We start from the raw sequence: 23,934 nt of genomic DNA on the forward strand, positions 1-23,934 counted from the left end.
ATCTTTCAAATAAAGTGTTTAGCAAACAAAATGAACAAAGTTGCCTCAGAACTTAAAAAAAAAAAAAAATTGAAGTTCAAGTTCGAGTGGACAGCGGCAGAAACCACTCTCACATGGGTCGTGGCAAATGGTGACATGTAGTTCATCAAAAGACAATTCAGGAAAGAAATCAGGTTTGTGAAGGGGAAAAGAGGGGAAGAGTTGAAGAGGGAGATTTTCATTTAAAAAGGTTTGGTTATGTTTAAAGGAAGAAGCAAAATAGAGAAGTTGAAGATAGTGAAGGAATGAGAAGACTGCATAAAAATCAGCTGGGGAGGAGGCCTAAGGTTTAAGGTTTGGGTAGAGTCCAGGAATCTGTATTTAAGTTCCTGACATGATCCTGGCGCACAAGCAAGTGTGGGAGCCAGGAGAGTCTCACAAAGAGCAAACTTTGTACGAAGGTTGGAAAGGATGGTATCTTTAACACAGATCCTTAATACTTTTACTCTTTCTGAATTAGGAGAGAACCTATAGTAGATGCGGGTACAGACAGATTTGGTGATGGATAGCTCAGGAAGTTTCCCTTCTACTGTTTCTCTTGTGAAATAGAATCTGCTAATAGCAGAGCTGGGGAAGGTAAAGATTTAATGAGACTGGAAGTTTCAAGTTGTTTTGAAGAATGAAGGACAGCTTGCTAATGTTGAGGACATAGTTGAGGATGGTGACTGCAAATTATATAGTGGCACCAATCTGTGACATCACGTGGTTTTCCGTAGCAGTGCTCAGCAACCCAACAGTAATCAGATAAGGCAGATAGAGTTGAACTCATCTAAGATTCAGGTTTTGCCGCACAGTTATAAAATGGTAATAAGGCAAAGGAGTTTAGGATATTGCCAAGAGAGTGGCAGAAGTACTAAGACGACAGATCTAAGCTGGATGGAGAGGTAAGAAAAAAGGTGACTAATAGAACTCCTAACGAGAACAAAGGATTTGGTATATTGGGTTTGACTCAAACGCATCTGGATATACCTGCTTTCATTCAACATTTTTATCACCAACTATGCTACAACACTGTAGGGGGATGCAGCCATATATAAAAAAGTCCTTACCCTCAAAAACTTGATCATTTTGTAGAAAAGCATTAAGACCAATAAGAATACTAAAGAGAATGATCGGTACAATCAACAGATGAAGGGACAAGGTACTAAGGATGTGAGAAGGCATTCTTTACAGCACAGGGTATCAGGGAAGCATTCACTCAAAAATTGCCTTAAGCAGATCTTGAATACAGAGAGCCACATGGAGAGTTGGGATGAAAAGACCATTCTGAGTAGAGCAAGTAGCACAGGCAAAGGCAGCAAAGTATAGCAAAAGCCTGATCAGAAGTTAAGGTTTGTGGGAAAACAGTTTAAGATAAGGCTGTAAAGGTAATTTAAAGCCAAATTACAGAGAGCCTTAAATGTGCTCAAGAATTTGGACTTCATGCAGTTAAAGTTTGTAAACATGATCAATAATGTGTTCTGGGAAGACTGGTAATCTAGAATCAAATCCTTATATTTAAGGCCTAAACCAATGGTTCTCAATGGGATTGCAGAAAAGCAGCACCAACGGTGCTTTGAAAGATACTGTTGCTGGGTCCACCCACCAGAGACTGGTTCCTTTTGTTTGGGATGAGGCTCAGGCATCATCCTAAGCTTTTAAAAGTACCCAGATGAAGCTACTAGGCAAATAGGGTTGAAAGGCATCGCCTTTGATCTGTAGTTTGTTGATATGGTAAGGCTCAATCAGACAATAAAAAGGGAAATACATATATTTTATACCACATCTGCTATGTATGTGTATGTATATGTCAAGCAAAAATTCTGAAAAAACCACCTGTAACAAGCTAACCTGACCCAGTAAAATTAAAACTAAAAGCAGACCATTACACCATTCTCATCACAAAAGAAAAAGATATTGAATATATACAATTTATTTAATAAATTAATGTCATTCAAAATACAGTGCCAGAACATTATGCAGCTGAACATGCTAGTAATGTTTGTCATGAAGCACCTGTGCTCATGTTAGATTGGCGGCACCCCGCTACTGCTAGTGGTTCCTGGGATTAATGCCAGAGCAGCACTAGTTATCTGCTCTTCTGCACAGCTAGTGCAGAGAATTCCTGAACAGTTCACCTTTCTAATCCTACCCCCCCCCACACACAACAGGTTAAAAAAAACACACCCTGACAGCTAACAGGTATCTATACACAATCACTCTACAGTAATGCTTGTTATTAAATTAAGATGTAATGACCTGGTTAACCCACTCTAGATCTTTAAGATGGAGAAATACAACAGCAGCAGGTAGTTATATGCATGAGCCAATGTTAATGTAATACAGAAAGTGGAGGCATTTACTGATTAAAGCTCCACACAGACCCGCACAATGAGGGACTAGCAATTCTTATTGCAAGCCCAGCAACTTAAGTCCACACCTGATAAATGACCAGCTGATTGGAAGACCTGTATTCTAGATAGACAAGGATAAGTTAGTGAAAAGAGAATACATGCACCTACTAGTACAGTTAGACTGATCCTGCAGTCATAGCTTCCCTGTGCAATACCATAAAATGGAAGATCTTCCTCAACTCTAGGATAGGATTTAGAAAGCATTTCTATACCAACATGGACATTATTAGTGTTAAGTGCAGCTGAATTAATTACACTGAAAAAACCGTATTCCAGGACTTCAGAAGAGAAGCACGGGAATGAAATACATATACTAAAATAACCTCAGCACAATTTGCGATATACCACACTAGGAACAGGAAACTACTTTAATTAGTGAACTTTCTGAACTGTACATACACAGGGCTATCAATGTTAGATAATCCAGATTCTTATGCTCTCATGATACACATAAAAGTTTCTCAATTATTGGATAATCTATTTCATATTATGGAAGCATATCTTTCTGTAAGACTCACTGATATATATTATACTGATGCAAATATTAAGTAGGGCATAAAAATAAAATTTATCAAAGATAGATTTTTATGTACTCATATTTAGTCCTTTCATAGCCTCTCTTGCTTAGCAAAGAAAATGACAAAGCACATAGATCAAGTGTGCACCCCCTGAACTCCCCAACTAGACAGGTGGTAGTGCAACCATTTCTCCATCCAGTTCAAACTCCTCTGTCCCATCCGGTGAAAAAAGATACGTTGGTGGTTTCCATGGAGATTCTTCAAGGCAGGATGGATACAGCTTCCCCACAGTGCATCGAAAATCTCTCCCTAGGTCCCACAGTACACGTTCAGATATATGCTGCCGCAGAGACCACCGGTCAAGTTCCAGATCATATTGGTAGGTGACATACTTAGCTCTCTCATTTAAGTGGGTTTCTCGCATAAACACACACAGAGAATTTGAGATTACAACAGCTCTAACACAGGGGTCCGAGTACCTCTTAGCAGGGATGTTGGCTGCCATTTTCCACTCATTTTTATTCACATCATAAATTTCCACAGTTACTGAAGACCCATCTACAGTGCCAGAGGGGAGTCTTATGCCAGAATTGGTAGCAATGTGCAACCCTCCAATATAGAAAATTTTATCACCAAAAGCTGCAGCTGAAGCAAAAGACCTGCTAGTCTGTCTCATGGCCATTTCTACCCATGAATCAGACCTTGGAAAATAACAGTACATGAGGTTCAGTGTCATCACATAAATGCAGTCATGAACCACAACTGCTGCACTCCACTGCCAAGCACAAGGTAAAGGGCTTACCATTGTCCACTCATCCTTCTCAGTGTCATATCTTTCTACGGTCCTCCGATTAAGTTCTCCACCTACACTATCTCCTCCAATTGCATAGATATAGCCTTCACAGCAAACCAAAGATGGCTTTATGCGGACGAAAAGCATTGGAGTCTTTGGAAACCAAGTATTTTGCTGTGCATCAAACCAATAAAAGCAATTCACAGTTCTGAAGGCAGTCTGAAGTTTGCTTGTTTTACTGTGATTTGTTTTTGTGTTTTTCAGAGGAACTTGACCACCTGCTATATAGATATCATTATCGGGAGTTACAACAGTCCCAACCTTATGCAAATCAGCTGGGGGGCTGCACAGCTTGTAAACTTTTTCTGCTTGGGGGCTGTAACAGACAGAAGAGTAAAGACTACAAGGATTTTCCGAAGATGCTTCAATGAAAATCATCATCTCCTCTTTAGTCATTCCAAGTCTTGGTTTGAAAAACTTGGGCATGGACTTATACAGACCTTGAACCACCACAGACTTATCATTGGGTGGCAGACCTTGAAACCAAGCTCTCTGTGTTACTTCTGAAAGTGCATCAATTCTGATTTGGCTAAGAACTGAAGACAAATACTGGGATCGTGATTCTGTGTTGTACTCTAGCCACAGCATAGCAGCTTCGCGAACTGTCTCCTCCTTTTCTACATTTAAATTGTCACTACTGAGAATGTCTATCAGTAGGTCATGTGACAGCTGCATGAACGCTTCCTGGTGATACACAGCAGTGAACTTGTGTTCCACCATTCTTTTAGCACTTTGTTTTAATTCCTCACAACTGAACAGATCAGCAAAACTCAACAGTCGAACACAATTCTCTGCATTAATTTTTTTAATTAAATATTCTCGACAACGTTGCAACACATCTTCTACCTAAAATGGGAAGGAAAAAAAAGGCTGATAAAAGGCAGGATAGACAAATTTTATTTTTATGTAAGACTCAGGTATATTAATCAGAACCCTATACTGTAGTTTATATTTTTAGATATATATGTTTGGGCTAAGAGGTGTCATCTTCCAGTAATAAATCAGAAGACAGAGCCCAGTTTTGCATTTCTTCTTCCTGTCCACTGGCCTACTTAACTGCCCTATTTAGGAGCCAGTAGTATAACATTAAATAGGCTCTTAAAAAACCAAATAGCCTTAAAGGAACAGTAAGGAAATTCATGAATAAGTTCTATACTTTTCTAGGCTTTAAAAAACACATAATTGAGAGAACCAAATGAAAACAATGTAAATACATCATAGTAAAAGAAACGATTATTGTGGACTAGCTAGAATCCAGTTTTCTCAACATGGACAAGACCTATAAAACCAGAAAATCATGCACAGTGACTAAGAGTAGTTATTATTTGCCTTTCTTATCTAGTGAAATAAGATAACCAAAGGAACAATAAACACATTTATATGCAGTCATAATTTACTACATTTAAATGACCCATCTTAGCCACTTTTACGTTATCTAGATCTGTTTTTTCTTAAGAAGGAAAAGTAGATCTCAGTTGAATCAGAAATGCTACCTACTAATAAATACTATGCAACATCATAGTGGTTAACTAGAAGCAGTTTAAGGTGCAAAGCAAGATTCCTGGATTCAGTGTGTAAACAACAGACAAGTAGCTTTACTTCTCTAAGCCTCAGTTTTCTCTTGTGTAAAATGGGGAAATTCTTACAAATGATTATTGTAAAGATCACATAAGAAGCCATATAAAGCCTTAGTACAGTATCTGGCATATAAAAATATTATCATTTCATGTGGCTAATAGTGAAATTCATGTTGGCAGTCACAAAATGTCCTATCCCAGGTTTGCCAGGGTGACCCAGTTCAAGTGGCAGTCTTGTTTTACATTTGGACAAGCATAGGCATATGGGTTTCACTAACATGCTGGAAAAAAATTATAAAGTACAGTGCCACTATTTACAGTAGCAAAGTGTCCTGGAATTCAAATTTCTTAAAATTCCTCAATTTTTTAGTAATTCTAAAAAACATTGCTTTTAGTTCCTGGCTTTTAAAAAGGTAATAAAAACTTACAGGCTATAGAAAATGCTTACGGTAGGCATTTCCCTCTTTCAAGTTTGGATTTAGGATGTGAATGTCTTTGACTCTTAAAGCACCAGGAAGATACCATGACCTCAATTTCCCAAGAGTTACGGGTACAGCAGGATACTGCACAATTTTATGTGGAAAAAAACCAGTACAGAACTAAAAAAGAAGACAGCTACGTAAGGCAAGGACTGAGTTCTGGTTCCTAAAGTTACACTCATATACTGGTGTTCAACCAAGTGTCATTCACATCCATTCAGCACACATTTATCAAGTACCTACTAGGTACCACGAAGTGTGCTTCCAAACTTTAACCTTTAGTCTGAAGGCTCTCCCTTTGAAGAAATTTTCGGTTTCTGAAATACAAAGTGTTATTCCAAAGCAGGGGAAAGAATGGGGAAAACACTTTATATTCCTCTTAAAATTGAAAAAAATTTTGAGGGGAAAATACAGAGTAAAAATTTATCGATGTAAATATATCAATCATCACTTTTTATTTTAGTTTAACTACTTTAATAGCTCAGTATGGTCACATGATACTACAAATATTCAAATTTGGTAATTTCCATGAGAATCTAGAAATTTTCTATGAAAAGTAACACCATCAAAAATTAGTAGATCTAAGCTTTTAGCAAAAAATTTTGAAGCACTTAAATTTAATAAACACTGTTAAAAATTGCTTTTACTTGAAATCTAAATTCTCGGGTAGACAGAATATGAAACCAGTATAAAATTTACACCTACCTTATTAATTAAGTTCTCATCATAAAACTAAACAAGGTTACTGGTTCATCAAATTCTATTCTGGTTTTCTCTTGCATATTTTAAAAACAGAAGAAAATTTTTACCTTCCTGCAATAAGAAAACTATATAGCTGTAAGACATCACTGATGAAACAATGTTTCCTGAGAAAATAAACCAGTAAATATATATTACTGAAAGAAAAAACTGCTTACCTGCAGAAAGCAAGCTGTTTCATAAAGCTGTTCTACAGTGCTGTCATTCATTGCCAAGTTACCCGTGTATGCGTAAGTTATTATTATCTGTAAGGTGGCTGCATCCACATTCCTCAGGTGTACGTGTGTCTGTTTGCTTTCACTTAGTCCACTCATGAACATGGCTCTACAGGAGGGGAAAAACAAAGCTTACAGGTTTAGCATAAAACAAATGTAGAGCTAAAAAGAAAAACTGCATAACGTGGGATTTTTATTTAGGGTATTTACTGATGGACAACTTAAAGGGAACACTTTTAAGGGAGACAACAGAAAAGTACAATCTAGTGCCAAAGATATATACCAAATTATTCCACTCTGCCACCCTGAATGAAAACATCAAAATTCATTTATTCCTTATATTGATACAATGGAATACTATTTAGCGATAAAAAGGAGCTAAGTATTGATACATACTACAACACAGATGAACCTCAAAAAAAAAATTATGCTCAAAGAAGCCAGATACAAAAGATCACATATTATATGATTCCATTTATATGAAATGCCCCCAAAAACAAATATATAAAGAGACAGAAGGGAGATTAGTAGTTACATAGGGCTGTAAGAACAATGAGTGACTTTAAATGGGTACAAGGTGATGGAAAGTTGCAAATTAGATTGCAGAGATGGTTGTACATCTCTTTAAATATACTAAAATTCATTTTAATTGTATGCTTAAAATGGGTGGACTTTATGGCATGTAAATGATATCTCAATAAAGTTAAAAATTGTGGGGCCAGCCCACTGCCACAGTGGTTAAGTTTGCATGTTCCGTTTGGCAGCCCAGGGTTTGCCGGTTCAGATCCTGGGTGCAGACACAGCACCACTTGGCAAGCCATGCTGTGGTAGGTGTCCCACACATAAAGTAGAGGAAGATGGGCATGGATGTTAGCTCAGGGCCAGTCTTCCTCAGCAAAAAAAGAGGAGGAGTGGCGGCAGATGTTAGCTCAGGGCTGATCTTCCTCAAAAAAAAGGTTAAAAATTTAATTTACTCAAATGATTTCCTAAAAACATGCAGAATAGTTTCCTAAAAATTTACTGTATATAGGAAACCATACTGGAAAGACAATTAGCATTATGGAGAATACAAAGTAGAAAGCCCATATAAAGGGAGGACGAAAACGCAATGCAAAGAATATTATTGTACGCATGGGAGAGAAAAGCCTGTAGTGATCAAAAGTGGTTATCACAACAGTCACTAGCCTGGGCCCCTCAAGGACAAGATGAGGAAGGCACTCAAAATGGATGAAACAGTGAGTGAGAGTAGAACATAAGAACTGTTCTCTCCAGGGGCATGGCTGAACATAAGGGCTTTATGCAGGAGACTGGAAAGTGAACTGGAAAGATAAGTGGCACTCAAATCACAGAGGGCTTTTAAAATGAGACATAGGAGTCTGAGCTTTTTCTTGTAGATAAGTGGAAAACACTGAAGAGTTTTTAGCATGGTATTATTAGCATAATAAAATATATTCTAGGATGAATACTCTGTACTGACAGACCTCAAGGGTCAAAGGCTAGAGATCAAAATACTAGTTACAAAGCTACTGCAATAATCTAGATCAGAAGGAAGAACCTAAGCTAGGGTGGCAGAAATGGATACAAAAGCTATTACAAACAACTAACAAGATCTGGTGATTTTCTGAAGATAAGGAAAGGGATAGAGTAGGAAATAGGTAGGGGATAAAAATCAAAGCTACCTGTTTATTTTCAAGCAAAGACTTGAAAAAATATTGTGAACTACTGAAAAATTCCAAGGTCAAGGAAGAAAGTTAACGCTGGGAAAAAGGTGAGTTAAATTTTGGATATATTTAATTTGAGGTAAGGACAGTTGAATCAAATGGAAATAATACAATAATCAGTTAAGTATTTGGTATTAGTGGAACTTCAGAGAAGGTAAGGCGTTAACACAATGGACTGTGAATTATCTACAAAGTGATGTGTTCAAGCCAAGTAAGTTACCTGAAGGAGAGTGAAAAAACTAAAAGAAAAATCCACCCAGAATCCCAATGATCAACCTGAGGGAGAGTTCAATAAGGATAAAAAAGAGAAAAGAACGACAGAAAGTTGAGAAAGATTCGTCAGAGAAATAAGACCAACCAGGCCAGTACCATGCTACTCAGGGCAAGAGAGGTGGGGTGTCAAAAACTGGAGTGATGGGGCTGGCCCGGTGGCCGAGTGCTTAAGTTCATGCACTCCACTGCAGGCGGCCCAGCGTTTCATCGGTTTAAATCCTGGGCGCGGACACGGCACTGCTCATCAAACCACTCTGAGGCAGCGTCCCACATGCCACAACTAGAAGGACCCACAACGAAGAATATACAACTATGTACCGGGGGGCTTTGGGGAGAAAAAGGAAAAAAATAAAATCTTTAAAAAAAAAAAAACTGGAGTGATGGGTAACAAACACTGCAAGAGCAATTAGGTTGTCACTGGTGACTTCTGATGTAGCTCAGAATGAGCAGTGCAGACAGCAGCTAAACTTCACGCAGCTGGGGAGGGGAGGAGAGGCACAAACAACTTCAATCAGGGCAGTTGATGACTATCTCCCGAAGAATACAGGATGGCTATAAATAAACCCAACCCAGCAATGGAGAGCAGGAAGTATTCTTGAAAAACATCCAAGACATAACATGAAACCCTTAAAAAAACACCTATTGCTACTGGCTTTACCTGTTTGACACGGGAGAATAGGAGATAACTAACAGAAATCTGAAAAAGAAATATAAGAGCTCCAAGTAAAAACGGAAGATTTAGGGGTCAAGTGGTTTTATGTCTATTCCAGTATAGGTAGTAACTTGGAAGAGGGAGTAGGGCAAGGAAACAGCTGACTATACAGATGACACCGAGACTGGGTATTCTAGACTACAGTTTATGATACCAGAATGATGGACTTCTGGGAAGGAACTGTGCTTCCTGAAGACCAAAGACAGTAGAAGCCTAGCCAATCTGATCACGAAAATTTTAAACAGACATTTTTAAGAAACAGCAAATACTGAATTACATAATATTATGACAGGCTGAAGTACCACAGTATAAGAGGTGCTCAGTAATTCTCAAATAATCTCTCATTTAGGGTCTAAAATGAACTGTAAATGTTACTAAGAAGCAGAAACTACTATTTCAGAGGTTCTTTTGATATCAGAGGTTCTATTGATATCAGAGGTGGGATGGAACTGGTAACTCAAACTTCAAAGGAAGAACGTATCTAGTTCAAAAGGCAAATTTTCCAATAGTAAATTTCTAACGGTAAAGATTGCTAGTAGCATTATATGCAAAGATAATGAAATCTATAAACCTGAAAGCAGAATCCAGTTGAAGAACATCTAGGAAAAAATCAAATTATTATTGTGGGAGTATGTGATAATTTACCCAACCCAGAGAAAAAATATATATGGGACAAAAAACCTACTCTATGAGTGCTTTCATTTTGTGCATTGTAAAACCAGCCCAGACAGAGGATTTTAAAGATGAGTGTGACTTTAATCTCAGACATGTATGAGACTCTTCTTTCTACTTACTGTTATTCCTACTTCTTATTACCTGATTCACTTTATGCAGAATATATTATCTCAGAAGGCCAAGGATGCTAAAGAAGGGAACTAGCTAGTAATAAGGAAATAATAGCAGCCTTAAAAAGGTTGTATTAGGGGCCTGCCTGGTGGCGCAGCAGTTAGGTTCACACATTCCCCTTCCGAGGCCCGGGGTTCATCAGTTTGGATCCCAGGTGAGGACATGGCACCGCTTGGGAAGCCACGCTGTGATAGGCGTCCCACGTATAAAGTAGAGGAAGATGGGCACAGATGTTGGCTCAGGGTCAGTCTTCCTCAGCAAAAAGAGGATTGGCAGGAGATGTGAGCTCAGGGCTAATCTTCCTCAAAAAAATAAAAGGTTGTATTGTCTTTAAGACTGTAACATTAATGAAAAATTTAAGTTTCTTGGTCTTCAGGAAAACCAACTCCAACCCAACCAGTTAAGATAAATAATAATCTCAGGGCTAGAGAATTTAAAAGAACTGTGTTATTACCTATATAGTCACAAATAAACTTAAATAGGAAAGAAAAAAAGGAAGATACGTAAATAAACCTATGTGCTACTTGCTGATAAAGACAATAATACAGAAAATATTACAGATAGAGTTTAAAGCGACAGAGTTTCTGCATAGCTTTAAGTTAGACTAGATGACTGCTAAGGTTATTATCACAAAAGATTCTACCCTTTGATTACAAATGTAAATCTGAAAATCCATAACTAAGGCACAAAGTCTTTCCAATAATGGGTAATCAATTTATAATTAATGGCCATTAAAAAGGGAGAGCTAATGGGCCCAGGTATTGACTGAATCTGTAACCTCAAATTCATAACATCATTTACTAAGCCAATAGATCTGAAAAAACACCCTGAACATCACAATCATTTGGGAAGCTTTTTTTTTTTGAGGAAGATTAGCCCTGAGCTAACATCTGCTGCCAATCTTCCTCTTTTTGCTGAGGAAGACTGGCCCTGAGCTAACATCCGTGTCCATCTTCCTCTACTTTATATATGGGACGCCTACCACAGCGTGGCTTGCCAAGCGGTGCCATGTCCTCACCCGGGATCCGAACTGGAGAACCCCGGGCTGCCAAAGCGGAACGTACACACTTAGCCACTATGCCACCAAGCTGGCCCCTTGGGAAGCTTTTAAATGTATAAATTCTGAAACTCTAAACCAGACCCAACGAATCAAAATTTCTAGGTTTGAAATCCAACAATCTCTATTTGTAAAAGCACCCAAGAGGATTCCGATGATCAACCAAGTTTTTGAACCACTGTTTGCAAATATGCTAAGCTTTCTAACATAAGACAATCAGTGTCTGAAACTACACAAAAAATCCACAGTTTAACCTGAAAAAACTGCAGGTACAGCAAAGACAACTGGCATTTGGGCCTTAGCTTCTGTAATTATGGTAAGATATGTTACATTGAGGAATGTGAAGTTTCTACACCTTCACATATGTTAGTCTTGAAAAGTCAAGATTAAACCTGACTACAGCTGTCTATAGCTGCCACTAAAGAGCAGAAGAAACTAACTTTCTTTACTGATCTCCATTCATGGCCGCTAAACATTCGTAGTAGGAATATAATGGTCCACACTTAATTCATCTTTATTTACCCTCTCTCTTTTAAACATTACGTTAAAAATTCAACCTAAGGGCATAAAACAATAGAATTTCTATGCCTTAGCTTCTACTCCTCTCATGGAACTCATAATAAAGAGCAATCTACTTTAAAAAGATTACAAGTTGCAAAATATTATAAAAATGTAAAATTAAGCTTCATTTATTTGTAATTAGCAAACAATAAATAACTAAATCAACTTCTACATTCTGAGGCAAAGAGAATACCTACAATGTTGTTAATTATTAAATATTTAAAACTGACAAGGAGCCTGCTAAGGCTAAAAGGGTATCAAATGATAATAGTAACTGAGTGAGAAAAAGAAACACATTTTTGCAAAGGAAATGAAAGTCCTTAATATGTCTATACAGTGCCAATTATCCTCTAAAAGTTATTATTGAGCCTACTGTAACTCTTAAATTTATAAACAATGACCAGTTTTCTAAATTTAGTATTTTAAAATCTCAAGGGGAAAATTACTCCATTTGTTTTTCTTTCTCTTTTAATGGAAAAATAGTATTCTGAATCTTTTTGCCTCCCCATCATTAAAATTTTAGTTAATTTCAATAAATTTCTTGTATTTAAATCCTTGTAAAATTTCTTTTACTTGTCCCTTACTTATACAGGCAAGGAAGTGATTTGGTAAATACCACATCATGCAAATAAAAAATTTAAGGAAAACATTAAGATATCTATTTTTTAATTTAAATAATGTTTAAAAGAATTCCTATTAAAATATTAAAATAAGGTAACATTCTGCATTTGAAATTACCAACTAACCAAGATTAAAGCACTTACCTAAAATAAGAGCTACATGTTGCAAGAACCATCTTATGACAAGGGAATTCAGTGCCCTCAACAATTAACACTATGTCAGTAAACAACTGCTGTTCATAAAACAGTTTTAACTGTTCCAACAAGGATACAGCATATTCAGTATTGATCTGCCTCTCGTCTTGAGTGGACATGACTGTATTCCATTAAAATCTCCCAGCACAGATTAGAAAAGTCTTACTGATGGAAGGTCAAGTGAATGCCTCAGTAATAAAGAAAGGAGAAACTCTGCTTGCTGTTATCTGCAGCATTCAGAACCAAGACTGACACATTTACTAATGAATAGTATCTTGTTATAGGCTTAGAATCACTCCTAGGTCATCCTGTGTTAATTAGGTTCTTGAGAGTTTTTCAACACAGTCTGCAGACATCTTGCTCAAATTTGCAATTGTTGTGCAGCTCATGAGTCAAAGAGAGTAACAAACGAGGTAGATTTGGTGGCAACATCTTATGTTCTGTGGATCCTCCGGAGAAACTAAAAAGAAAAAAAGTTCGGTTAGCGTATCTAGGCCAATACATTTTTAGAATACGTTTAAAATGGCAGACTTAAATATAAATAAATTATATTTATTTGAAGTTCAACTTTAGACATTACCAAAAAAATAAAACATGAGAAAAGCAACATTTAAAAAATCTCTTACATTTAAAACAAAAAACAGGCTGAAAAAAATTAACATTTCTAATTTTAAGTTAACTTTTTGTCTACTAAACAAAATATAAACATTCTAGAAAATAAGGAGCACATCAATAAGCATATATTTTTAAAGTTCTTTAAAAATAAAATAATTTAAATTACCAGCAAAACTATATCTGCTAGTTATTTGTTTAGTAGCAATATATGACCACAATTTAAAAGGAAAAAAAATTCCTTTCTCTTGCATGGAGATTCTCATTTTGGGGATATACTTTAAATGTATTAGCAAAGGTTTTATATTTAATTTAAATTACTTAAACTATTTGGCAAATAGATTCAATCTATTTCCAAAGTATAAACTACATATTTTTTAAATTTGCCGTTCGATCCTGTAAGGGAAGTATATGCAATATTCTTTTCATAGAGTGGTTTCCTCCTAGAAAACTTTATAAGAGCATACAATTTTACTGGGGGGAAAAACATAAAACATGTTAAAATAGAGAGACGTGTTCCTACATGGAAGACTTCATGTTACACAAATATGAATGTTCTCCAAAATCTGTAAATTTAACGCAAATCCAATCTCAATCCTATTTGCAGAAGATTCATCTGGAAGAATGAACAAAAGTTGCCAAGATATCTGAGGGAAAGAAAGGGCAAGTTTTTCCTCATGACTCTAATCAAATATTAAAATGTATTACAAATCTAAGATAAACCCAAGTAAACATAAGAAATTAGATATGATAAACATGGTATTTCAAATTAGGAAGACCAGCTTATTTCAACAAATGATGTTGGAACAATTGGCTAAATACTCGAAAAAAAATAACTTAGGTTTTAGTCATACTGCATATTGCATACCACTCATCAAAAGAAATTCCAGCTGAATTAAAGTTTAACTTTAAAATGTTATTTGGAAATCAGTATTTACAACATACGGCAGAGGAATTACAAATTGGGAAGAGGGAAAACCCAAAGGGAATGCCAGTTACAGTTAGCTAAAAACTATCACCTCTTTTCTAATTAAATGACTCTCAGTTCCCATAACAATAAAGTGCTGTTGACATGAAACATATGAATGTGACCATCATTGGAACCACTAATACTTTTTCTCACCAAATATCATCCATATGTCAAAGAGAAGATCACATTGTACTTCCTGCCAAACTATACTATTACACAAACTGCTAACTTGATACAGACCGTCAAATTTCCAGCCAAGTTAACTACAGAAGTAACTAAAACAGGTGCAAAGGCAGAGTGACACTTTGGGTCATTTAAGGTAATGACTTTGCTCTTCAAATCTGAAAGTTACACTATAAATCTAAGTTCTACCACTACAACCTCTAAGGCTAACAATACCTAGTATCACTGGCTATTTTCACATATTAATAATGCAGCAAGGCCTAGTATTAGTGAGGGTGTAGGAAAATGAACATTCTTACACAGGAGTGTAAGTCAACACATACCTACAAGCTCTTATTTAAAACTCTTGGAGCTAGATATATTCTGGAATTTAGAACTTTTCAGATTTTACGGAAATAATGTGGTACATATACTATGTATTACAAGACTCTCTCAAAGAGTCTGGAGCAGTACTTCATAATTGAACATATTACCATACTCGTGGCAGGAAATATGAACAGTGTGAAAAATAATACTATAAATAGCCTCATGTTACTTCAGGTCAGGTTTTGCAGGCAAAGTTTTTTTAAAAACTTGATTTTAGCTTTCTGAATTTCAGAATTCCAAGTGAAGTATTATAGAAGATACAATATTTGGCACTGTAAATGCTCACTACCTCTATCTATCAATTGTACCTCTAGAAATTTATCTTACAGAAATGCATGCATTAATAAACTGAAAGTCATAACCTCAGCTGCAGGACCCAAAATCGTCGCCATCCATATTTAAACCAGGTGACAGGACTTGGCAGCTGGGACCAGGATGGATTTGGATCACACTGCCAGATCCCAGAATTCCTTGCAGACTAGCTGTACAGGCTCACTGTGGATGTTTGCAATGACTATTTTGGGCCCCATTTAATTTGTTACGTTGGTTTTACTAGATTTGATTTTTTTTAATCATATACTGAAACTGTATTAAAACAACTGAAGTCTGCTTTTAGAAAATTACACAGTGAGCCAACTTTATGTAATCCTCATTATCACTGAATTATACACCCCTATTTCCCACCCCTTCATTTGTAATCTAGGGTTCATTTTCTTCCTGATAAGGTAATTTTTATTTAGGATATCTTAATATTAAAATAGGCAGAAAAAGTAGATCATTCAGATAAGTAAATAAATGAATAATTTAAATAGATCTGTATCTAGGACAATCCAAAACAAAACTATCATTTCTCTGGGAACATAGACTTCAAAATGTATTAACTAAAAATGTGAAAAGCTGCAAAGTTGAAGATCATCAACCAACAACCTTCAAATGGCCATAACATGAACATATTCTGTAACAAGATTCCTTCTCTCCTAAAAACAAAACGTGAAATCAATACTCTAAATACTCTTAAACATGTCAAATAGTCTGTACCAGTGATTTCAAACATTTTACAAATTTCCCTTTCTAATGAATATATCGTCATATATCATTCTGTATTACAGCTAAAATTAGCTTCAAAATAAGTCACATCCTATTATCGGTAGAAGTTAGCATCCTCAGATTGAGTGATTATTAGGTATCAAGGAAACTGTTTCCTTAATTTTCTACTATAAATTAATCACTATGATAACTTAACAAATGTTTATTGAGTATTTATCAAGTGCTGGTCATTGTACTCTAAGTACTCAAGACTGAGAGCTTGCCAACCACTAGAGCTCCAAAATACCAAGTGCACTTACTTTTAATACAGACTACAGCCAAAACCATGACTATCACTTAAAAACAGGGTGTTTTAAAAACTAATTTTTCTGATAAACTCAAAAGCCAAAAGAGGGAGGCAAATGAGCGAAGCAAGTTGGGTATAAGAAACATTTTTCTTGAAATCTAGCTGCCTTGATCTTCATTTCCAAACTTTCAATAGAGACATAAAAGTCCAAGAAATTTTATTCTTTACCATAAGAAAAAGTGCAGTACAAGTAAAACGAACAAAAGAGGTAGTTGGCACTTGGTCTCACTGCTAACAGTGGTTCACATTGCAGAGGAAGAAAACTTAGTTAAGATCTATTTAAACCTTCTAGGTTTTATTAATATACGCAACGATTATCTAATTTAAAAAAATCTTTCAAAAGGTATACTACAAAGACAAAATATTTTAGGCTTTGCAAGCCATAAAATCTCTCTCCCAAATGCTTAACTCTTGCTGTTGTAGTCTGAAAGCAGCAAAAGACAATATGTAAATAAATGGACATGATTGTGTTTCAATAAAACTTTATTTACAAAAACAGGCTGCAGGCCACATGTACCAATCTCTGCTTGAGACTGCTTCTTGATCAAATACTAAGTCAGTGACCTAAAATGCCTAACTCAAGTTGTTTTTCTAGAAGAATGTTTTCCTTTCAGATCACAAAACCAAGGAAAAAGCACAAACCTTAAATGCTTGAAAGTTGAATTAAATATCATGCTTCGTTGATCTAACCTGTATATATTCTACTTTTCAACTGAAATATTCTAACGTCTTTTATCTAACCACATAACTGCTTTCCCCACCTACTGGAGGTTCAGCGGACTTCTGAAACGCTTTTTCTTTTATCTAGTTGAAGCATGCTTTATTAAAGTTTAAAAAAAAAAAAAAAAGACATTCCTCTCCAAGATAATTTGTTGGGGAAAAACCCACAATGAGAAAAGACTATTATAGAGTCAAAAATACTATTCAACTACAGCAACATCTAGATATATTTGAAAAACACGTATATAAGAAAATGCTTGTGTAAAGTCATTTAGTGGACACACAGATTCATTATATGAATGAAGGGCCAGAGACTGGGAAATGACTGTTATATGCCACAATTCCTGGTAACTGGCACTTCAAGCTTAATAGGAAAGTTCTATCTTCTAAAGCTGGTCATTGAGCATATTCCACAGTGAAAAATGCCAACTAAAATAACAATTAAATGGGAGTCATACAAACATGATATAATGAAATTCAGAATCTAATAAAGGGCAATGTACTTTGATATAAAAATTATGGATACTCTTCCTCCTATTTCTAAGTTCTGGGCTCAATTCAATGTTTTTGATTGATTTGCTTAATGGTAGAGAATAGCAGGATAGCATGAGAGCCTATCTTCTTCTCTCTACCCACTGACTTTTTGTAAATAATAGGGAACAAAGACCAAATTTTTTTTTTTTGAGGAAGATTAGCCCTGAGCTGGCATTTGCTGCCAATTCTCCTTTTTTTTTCTGAGGAAGACTGGCCCTGAGCTAACATCTGTGCCCATCTCCCTCCACTTTATATGTGGGATGCCTGCCACAGCATGGCTTGACAAGCAGTGCATAGGTCCGCACCTAGGATCCAAACTGGCAAACCCCGAAGTGGAACTTAACTGCTGCGTCACCAGGCTGGCCCCCAAGACCAACTTATTTTTAAATCTAAGGGTTTCCTATAAATGTAGGACATTTATAAATTAATTGAGATTGAGAGGAAAAAACAAAAAACAAAAGTTTTTGTTCTAATACATCTTCTCTAGGATACCCAAGCCTCCAAGGTGAATTCTACCACACAAAATAGTTTCAAAACAAACACTGTTATTAACTGATTGTCAGGATTAAATCAGTCAGCAATCCATAGTAATATATAGAATTCTACTTAAAGTCTGAAATACTCCTTATGGAAAAACTATTTCAACAGGTTTTCCTCCCTTAAATAGTCAACGTGACTACAAAGTAAATCTTCATAGAGCTAACCGAATTTTTCACTTTCACGTAAAATCAGAAATGTAGAAAAACCCAACTTCCAAATTACTTGTAATCAGGCAGTTTAAGTCCTCACTTCACTTTCTTATAGAAGTATAAAAAGGCAGGGGCCAGCCCAGTGGTGCAGCTGTCAAGTGCGCACGTTCTGCTTTGGTGGCCCAGGGTTTGCCGGTTCGGATCCCGGGTGCAGACATGGCACCGCTTGGCACGCCATGCTGTGGAAGGTTCCCATGGATAAAGTAGAGGAAGACGGACACAGATGTCAGCTCAGATGTCAGCTCAGGGCCAGTCTTCCTCAGCAAAAAGAGAAGGATTGGCAGCAGTTAGCTCAGGGCTAATCTTCCTCAAAAAAAAAAAAAAAAACTATAAAAAAAGTGTTTAAGCCCTCAGGCCGCAAAACCCAAAATATGCCCAAAAGTATATCTGCAAGGAAAAGTTACACAAAGTAAATACTACTGTAACACTCATAATTAAAGAAATAATAGTTTAGTAATAAATTTTACATTCATCTTATAAATTCTGAATATTGATATTAAAAGAACAGAAACCAAGAATAATTGGAGAAAGGCTGAAATTTTAAAAAATAACTGAATAATTTTAAAGGTTTCACGGGTTGATGGCAGTGGTTTTTACTAGGGTAAAGGAAGGTGTCTAATTTCACTTTTAAACCTAGTTTTCAATCCCACAGGTGTGTCATTTGTAGCACTCTTCCAGTAGCTACAGAAACACAAAAGCAGCAAACCAAGCTTTTCCAACATTAACCAAGCAAGACCTGGATGATCAAGGAAAGAACAAAAGATTAAATAACTACTGAAAGTGAAAATGAGACTGATTATAGCAATTAACTGGGCTGTGTATATTAACTGAAAGGCAGACAAAAAGACGATGGGGAGGAGGCTGTGAACAAGGATTGCACAGAAATTATACAGTAGGGATAAAACAGTGATAGAGAAGAAGGGCAGTGGGCTACAGGTCATCATCCGCATGAAGCACTTTCAAGTTGTATATTACTAATGTAGGTGATGCTTCATCTTTTTTTTTGTTTTTAAACATTTTACTTTTCCTTTTTCTCACCAAAGCCCCCCAGTATACAGTTGTATATTTTTAGTTGTGGATCATTCTAGTTGTGGCATGTGGGATGCCACCTCAGCATGGCCTGAGGAGCGGTGCCATGTCTGTGCCTAGGACCTGAACCGGTGAAACCCTGGGCCACCGAAGCGGAGTGTGCGAACTTAACCACTCAGCCATGGGGCCAGCCCCTCATCTTCTAATGCTACAAACCTCAATACAGAAGATTGAAAACTTTTGTTGGAAATGATTCAAGGCATTCTGAACGTCCAAAAAATTAAGTATCACCAAAAAATTAAGATCTTGAACTGTGGGGCCAAACTACTTGGGTGGAAAGCCCAATTCTGCAATTTATTAGTTGCCTGACCTTTCATAAGCTATTTACTTTCTGTGCTGTAGTATGCTCATCTGTAAAATGGGGGATAAAAGTAGAACTCTGTTCAATGGATTAAAGATTAAACAAGTTTCATAAAGAGCTTGGAACAGTGCCCGACACACAGCACTACTACATAAATATCTGCAATTATTTTTATTAACATGTTCACTAGTCATACTTTTGATAGCACTTTCCCAACTTCTGAATCTCCATACCTATACCAGGTCTAGGGGCCCCAATTACCAGGTCTCAGCACTCAAACACAGTTCTCTTATACCCTGAGAGAATAGTTTTTTAGATAAGACAAACTCATTCAAGGCTTTTAGGGAGTATTTTGATGGTACAAATCATGAAACAAACTAGTTCAACAAACACTAATCTTGAGAAGGCTGATGCCTGTGCAGAAAACAAGGTTTTTCTTCATTTCACTGAGGAGACAGGTTTCTCCTCTGGGAGAACAAAACATTGGTGCCAGAAACAGTTTGCTTTCAAACTTATCAAAACCACCCTAACAGTTGGGAACGTTTGGAAAACCACTTGGTCTTTAGACTGACTGTCAACCACTACAGAGAATTTTTTGGAGTTGTGACAAACATCAAGTAAAAAACAAACACCTTGCCTTTTGAAGAATTTATCAAGTTTGATAAATTTCGGTATAGCTTCCCCTACTCTAATCAAATTCAGAGCTATGGTCTATTCCCCTGTGTTCCCCTTTCCAACCACAGAGAAAAGGCTCCATCAAGTTAATTATGCTCACTACCCTAAGTAAATTCAGGTCACAAGCATAAGCTTCTGTACTACATTATTATTAATAAGTTATCTCACTTTTAAAAAATTAAACAAGAACATAAAGGAGATGCCATCTGTGATAGACATGTGTAGTATGTTCTTTTGATGTGGCTATTGCTTTTCTTCTTTTCCTCCCAGCTCTGCACGGTGACTTAAGAAAGCTGGAGAAATAGAGGCTAAAGCAGAATTGACCCCAACTTTTTCACTGGGATTTCATTTTCCACCAAGTCAATGATTTTTTCCAATCACAACAGCAGAAGAAAATATTTCCCAGATGTTCAAACATACTCATGAGGTCATTAAGGGTATAGCTACTTAATAGTGATTAGGGCTACTGAAGTTTCTCAGTTTCTTTAAAAAAAAAAAAAAAAGGTAAACTGAGGAATACTTAGAATTCTCGGCCTACAATGGAAGGTGTTATATGTCACAACTTGTCACGGGTATGGGAGTGGAACACAGAAAAAGAAGCATCTCTCATTAAATGACTATATTTTCCCCAAATCTCCTATAATAATCCCTTCTCACACAGAAAAATCTAGGTGCTGCACATTCCTGGCAAGGGAACCAGGAGTAATCTTCACATACTTAAAAAGTGGATTTGAAATCCACTGTTATTTCTAATACTATGAGTTATTTAAATACCACTTGTTCTATTTAAACTCCCCAAAACTGAAAACGACAAGGCTGAGATATAATCGACTTTGACATTTTCATTCACATATTTTATGACAGCAGGACCAATCCTTTTTCCTGGTCTTCAGAATGTGGGCAAGGAGAAAAACAACTCTTTTCTAAATAACTGTGTACAATCTTTGGGAAAATCGATGTCTCTTTTGGCTTTTAAGACTACATTCAAGTTTCTAGGAATTTACGATCCACCTTAAACACAGTGTTCAATGTTTGGATCTTATGAAACATCTCATTATTTCCATTAACCAGGAGAAAGAAAACCTATGAAAGTGTGTGGACTACGACATCTCTACCCCCGCTCATCTCCTTACAGGCCCCGTGAATAAGGTTAACAAATTTTATGGCAATGCTTCTTAACGAGAGCAAAAAGAGAAGAGTTACAGCACTTAAAACTCTTCCTACCCAATATGTGCAGAGAACACAGCACTATGTGGACAAGCGTGGACCATGAAGCATGCTCAACAGAAATGCCACGGTCCTGCAGAGTTCACTGACACACAACCACCTCTTCAGGATTTCAGGGCCCAATTTAAAAGAGCTTCATTAAGCACTCGACCAACAAAAGATCAAAGTGAAAAAGTCAGCTTAACAATAGCTGGCAGCCAGCTGAAAAGAACAGCAAAATTCCACACCACCAAGCCTAGAAAACAACTGACTATAGTTCGACTTTTCAATTTACTCTACGTTAGGAAAAAAAAGTCCTTCTGAAACAACGTCAGGAAAAAAAGTCCTTACCAAAGGTTAACTAAAATAAGTTACGACGGCAAGAACTTTGAAGTTCATACTACTCAAATTCAAAATTCGCAACTCAAAGGAGAGGGGAAAAAAAACCCCACCCCGTTAATTAGTTGCTTCAATAGAAGAAAATATAATTTTGGTCAGACCACATTGCTGACAGGGTTTTCTTTCTGAATGTCTGAAAGCTCGGTGAGCCAGACATACAGATTCATGTATAAACAACACGTGACCAGTCCCGCACCCTACGTTTTCGTAAAACTAACCGATATAGAAAATATTTCACACAAACACACCCTTTCAAAGTTAATTTTCCATTCTGGATTCTTTCTCTATTTTCACTGATAACGGACAATTCTAGAGATCTGGGGCTCGTGCGGAGGAGACGCCTCTCCCTTTCAGGCGGCTGGCTATAAGAGATCTGAGATTGCTAAACCAGAAGAACAAGACTTTAAACCAAAATAACTGCCCCGCATCCAACTAAAGGATATCCTTCTACTCCACGGTTTCTCAATTCATAAGGAGGGGGAGGTGGTCGAGTTCAAATAAGTTCACGATTTCACAGTCTCAAGTAAACACGTACACAATTTTCCGCTTCAAAGGGCAGCTTCTGCTTTCTTTTTAAGATCATTCCTAGATCATCAGGGGACCCCCACGTATCTAGACATCTCTCGGGTACTTCAGAGCTACCAGGAGAGAAGAAAAGCCGCGGAAGGGCCGGCCCTGCTCCGGCCCACCACCTCGCGAGCGCGTCGGGAAACAGCTTTCTTTGGGCCGGGCCAGGGCGCCGCCCGGAGACCCGCGGCCGGAAACGCCCCCGCGAGCGGCGCGCCCCGCCGCCCCGGGCCCGCGCCCCCGCCCGGCGCCGGGCGCAGAGGGGCCGCGGCGGGCTGCGGAGGGCGGCGCCAGCCGCCCGCGCCCCTCCCCCGCCCGCGGCGGAAGCGTCTGGGGTTTGAAAGATGCCGCCACCCCCCGCCCGCCGAGCCACAAAGGGCCGAGCCCCCTCCCGCCGCAGCCCTCCCCCAATTCCCTCACAGCTCGCCGCGGGCTGCCCCCACCCGCCGGCCCGGCGCTGGCGACGCCTGCTCACCCGCGTCCCTCGGTCCCGAGGGCTGGGATCCGGTGCGGCCGGCCGCCCCAAAGACACTGGGCCCCTCGGGCGCGGCGGCGGGGGCGTGGCCCTCCCGCCGCGGCCAGGGCCGGGGTCTCGCCTCCGCCTCCCGCCGAGGAAGGCTGGCGCCGCCGCCGCCTCTTCCTTCCGGTTTTCCCTTGCGCCCTCCTTCGGTGGGTCCGTCCTGCGCGGAAAGCACCGTCCTCTGCGGGCGCCGCCACACGCTCCTCAGGGCCCGACCACCGCCAGACTCCTCCCCCGGGAGCCGCGCCGCCCGCCCGCCCCGCCTCGTCAGCCCCGGGGCCGCGAGACGCCCGGCTCGCCGCTCCCGCCCCGCCCCTGCGGCGCGCTCTCGCCCCCTTCGCGGGCCCCTGGCGCGGCCCGGGAACGCGCGGGCTGGGGACTGTGGGCCGGCCCTCGCCAGGTTTTCGTTCCCGCCGCTCGCGCGCGCCTAGCGACCCAAGCGGCAGTTTTGCAGTTTCCCGGGTTCTCGAGGCGCCCCCGCCCTTACCCTGGCTTCCCCCGCCCTTTTTCCTTTGCCGGATCCCACCGGAAAACCAAAACAATTGGGTCCGCGCAGGCGCGAAAAAGGAAGCGGAAAGAGCAGGAAGGGTGGGGGCGGCGTGAGGTGCTGGGGAAGCGCTTTTGAGGGGGTTTCCCGGGGAAGGTCAGCGAAGAGCGCGTGCGCCGCGGAGGGTTCGTCCCCACCACTCCCCCGGAGATGTGGGGACCTGGGGCGCCAGTGGGGTCGGAGACTTCAGGCTTACTCTGGAGAAAGGAGCGGCCCGAGGAACTCAGTGCTAGGACATGTGGACAGCAAAGCACCAAGTTTTATGCTGTAGGCTGTTTTTCACCC

General features: G+C 38.7%; 1 protein-coding gene across 3 annotated transcripts; it reads right to left on the minus strand.

Annotated features, from left to right (window-relative positions):
* Positions 1–1,931: 1,931 nt before the first annotated feature.
* KBTBD2 (kelch repeat and BTB domain containing 2) lies at positions 1,932–23,702 on the minus strand. 3 transcript variants are annotated; one of them, XM_044765179.2, is made up of 4 exons: positions 23,590–23,702; positions 12,768–13,278; positions 6,777–6,942; positions 1,932–4,649 (listed from the first exon to the last, which is right to left on the minus strand). In XM_044765179.2, exons 2-4 carry the CDS (start codon positions 12,935–12,937, stop codon positions 3,114–3,116), a joined length of 1,872 nt encoding a protein of 623 aa, XP_044621114.1. In that variant the 5' UTR covers positions 12,938–13,278; positions 23,590–23,702; the 3' UTR covers positions 1,932–3,113. The 3 variants fall into 3 exon arrangements, with proteins under 3 accessions (XP_044621114.1, XP_044621108.1, XP_014696571.1); XM_044765173.2 differs by lacking the exon at positions 23,590–23,702 and adding an exon at positions 23,058–23,517; XM_014841085.3 differs by lacking the exon at positions 23,590–23,702 and adding an exon at positions 22,551–22,778.
* Between the last annotated feature and the right edge of the window lie 232 nt (positions 23,703–23,934).

Source organism: Equus asinus, chromosome 1 (assembly GCF_041296235.1).
Source record: "Equus asinus isolate D_3611 breed Donkey chromosome 1, EquAss-T2T_v2, whole genome shotgun sequence".
NCBI classification, from domain to species: domain Eukaryota; kingdom Metazoa; phylum Chordata; class Mammalia; order Perissodactyla; family Equidae; genus Equus; species Equus asinus.

Excerpts from the sequence above, each read along its gene's own strand:
- KBTBD2 (XM_044765179.2), bottom strand. The coding sequence starts at position 12,937 with ATGTCCACTCAAGACGAGAGGCAGATCAATACTGAATATGCTGTATCC. Across the intron at positions 6,943-12,767 it reads ACATGTAGCTCTTATTTTAG|AGCCATGTTCATGAGTGGAC; the intron begins GTAAGTGCTTTA and ends CCCCTCCTGTAG. Across the intron at positions 4,650-6,776 it reads AAACAGCTTGCTTTCTGCAG|GTAGAAGATGTGTTGCAACG; the intron begins GTAAGCAGTTTT and ends TTCCCATTTTAG.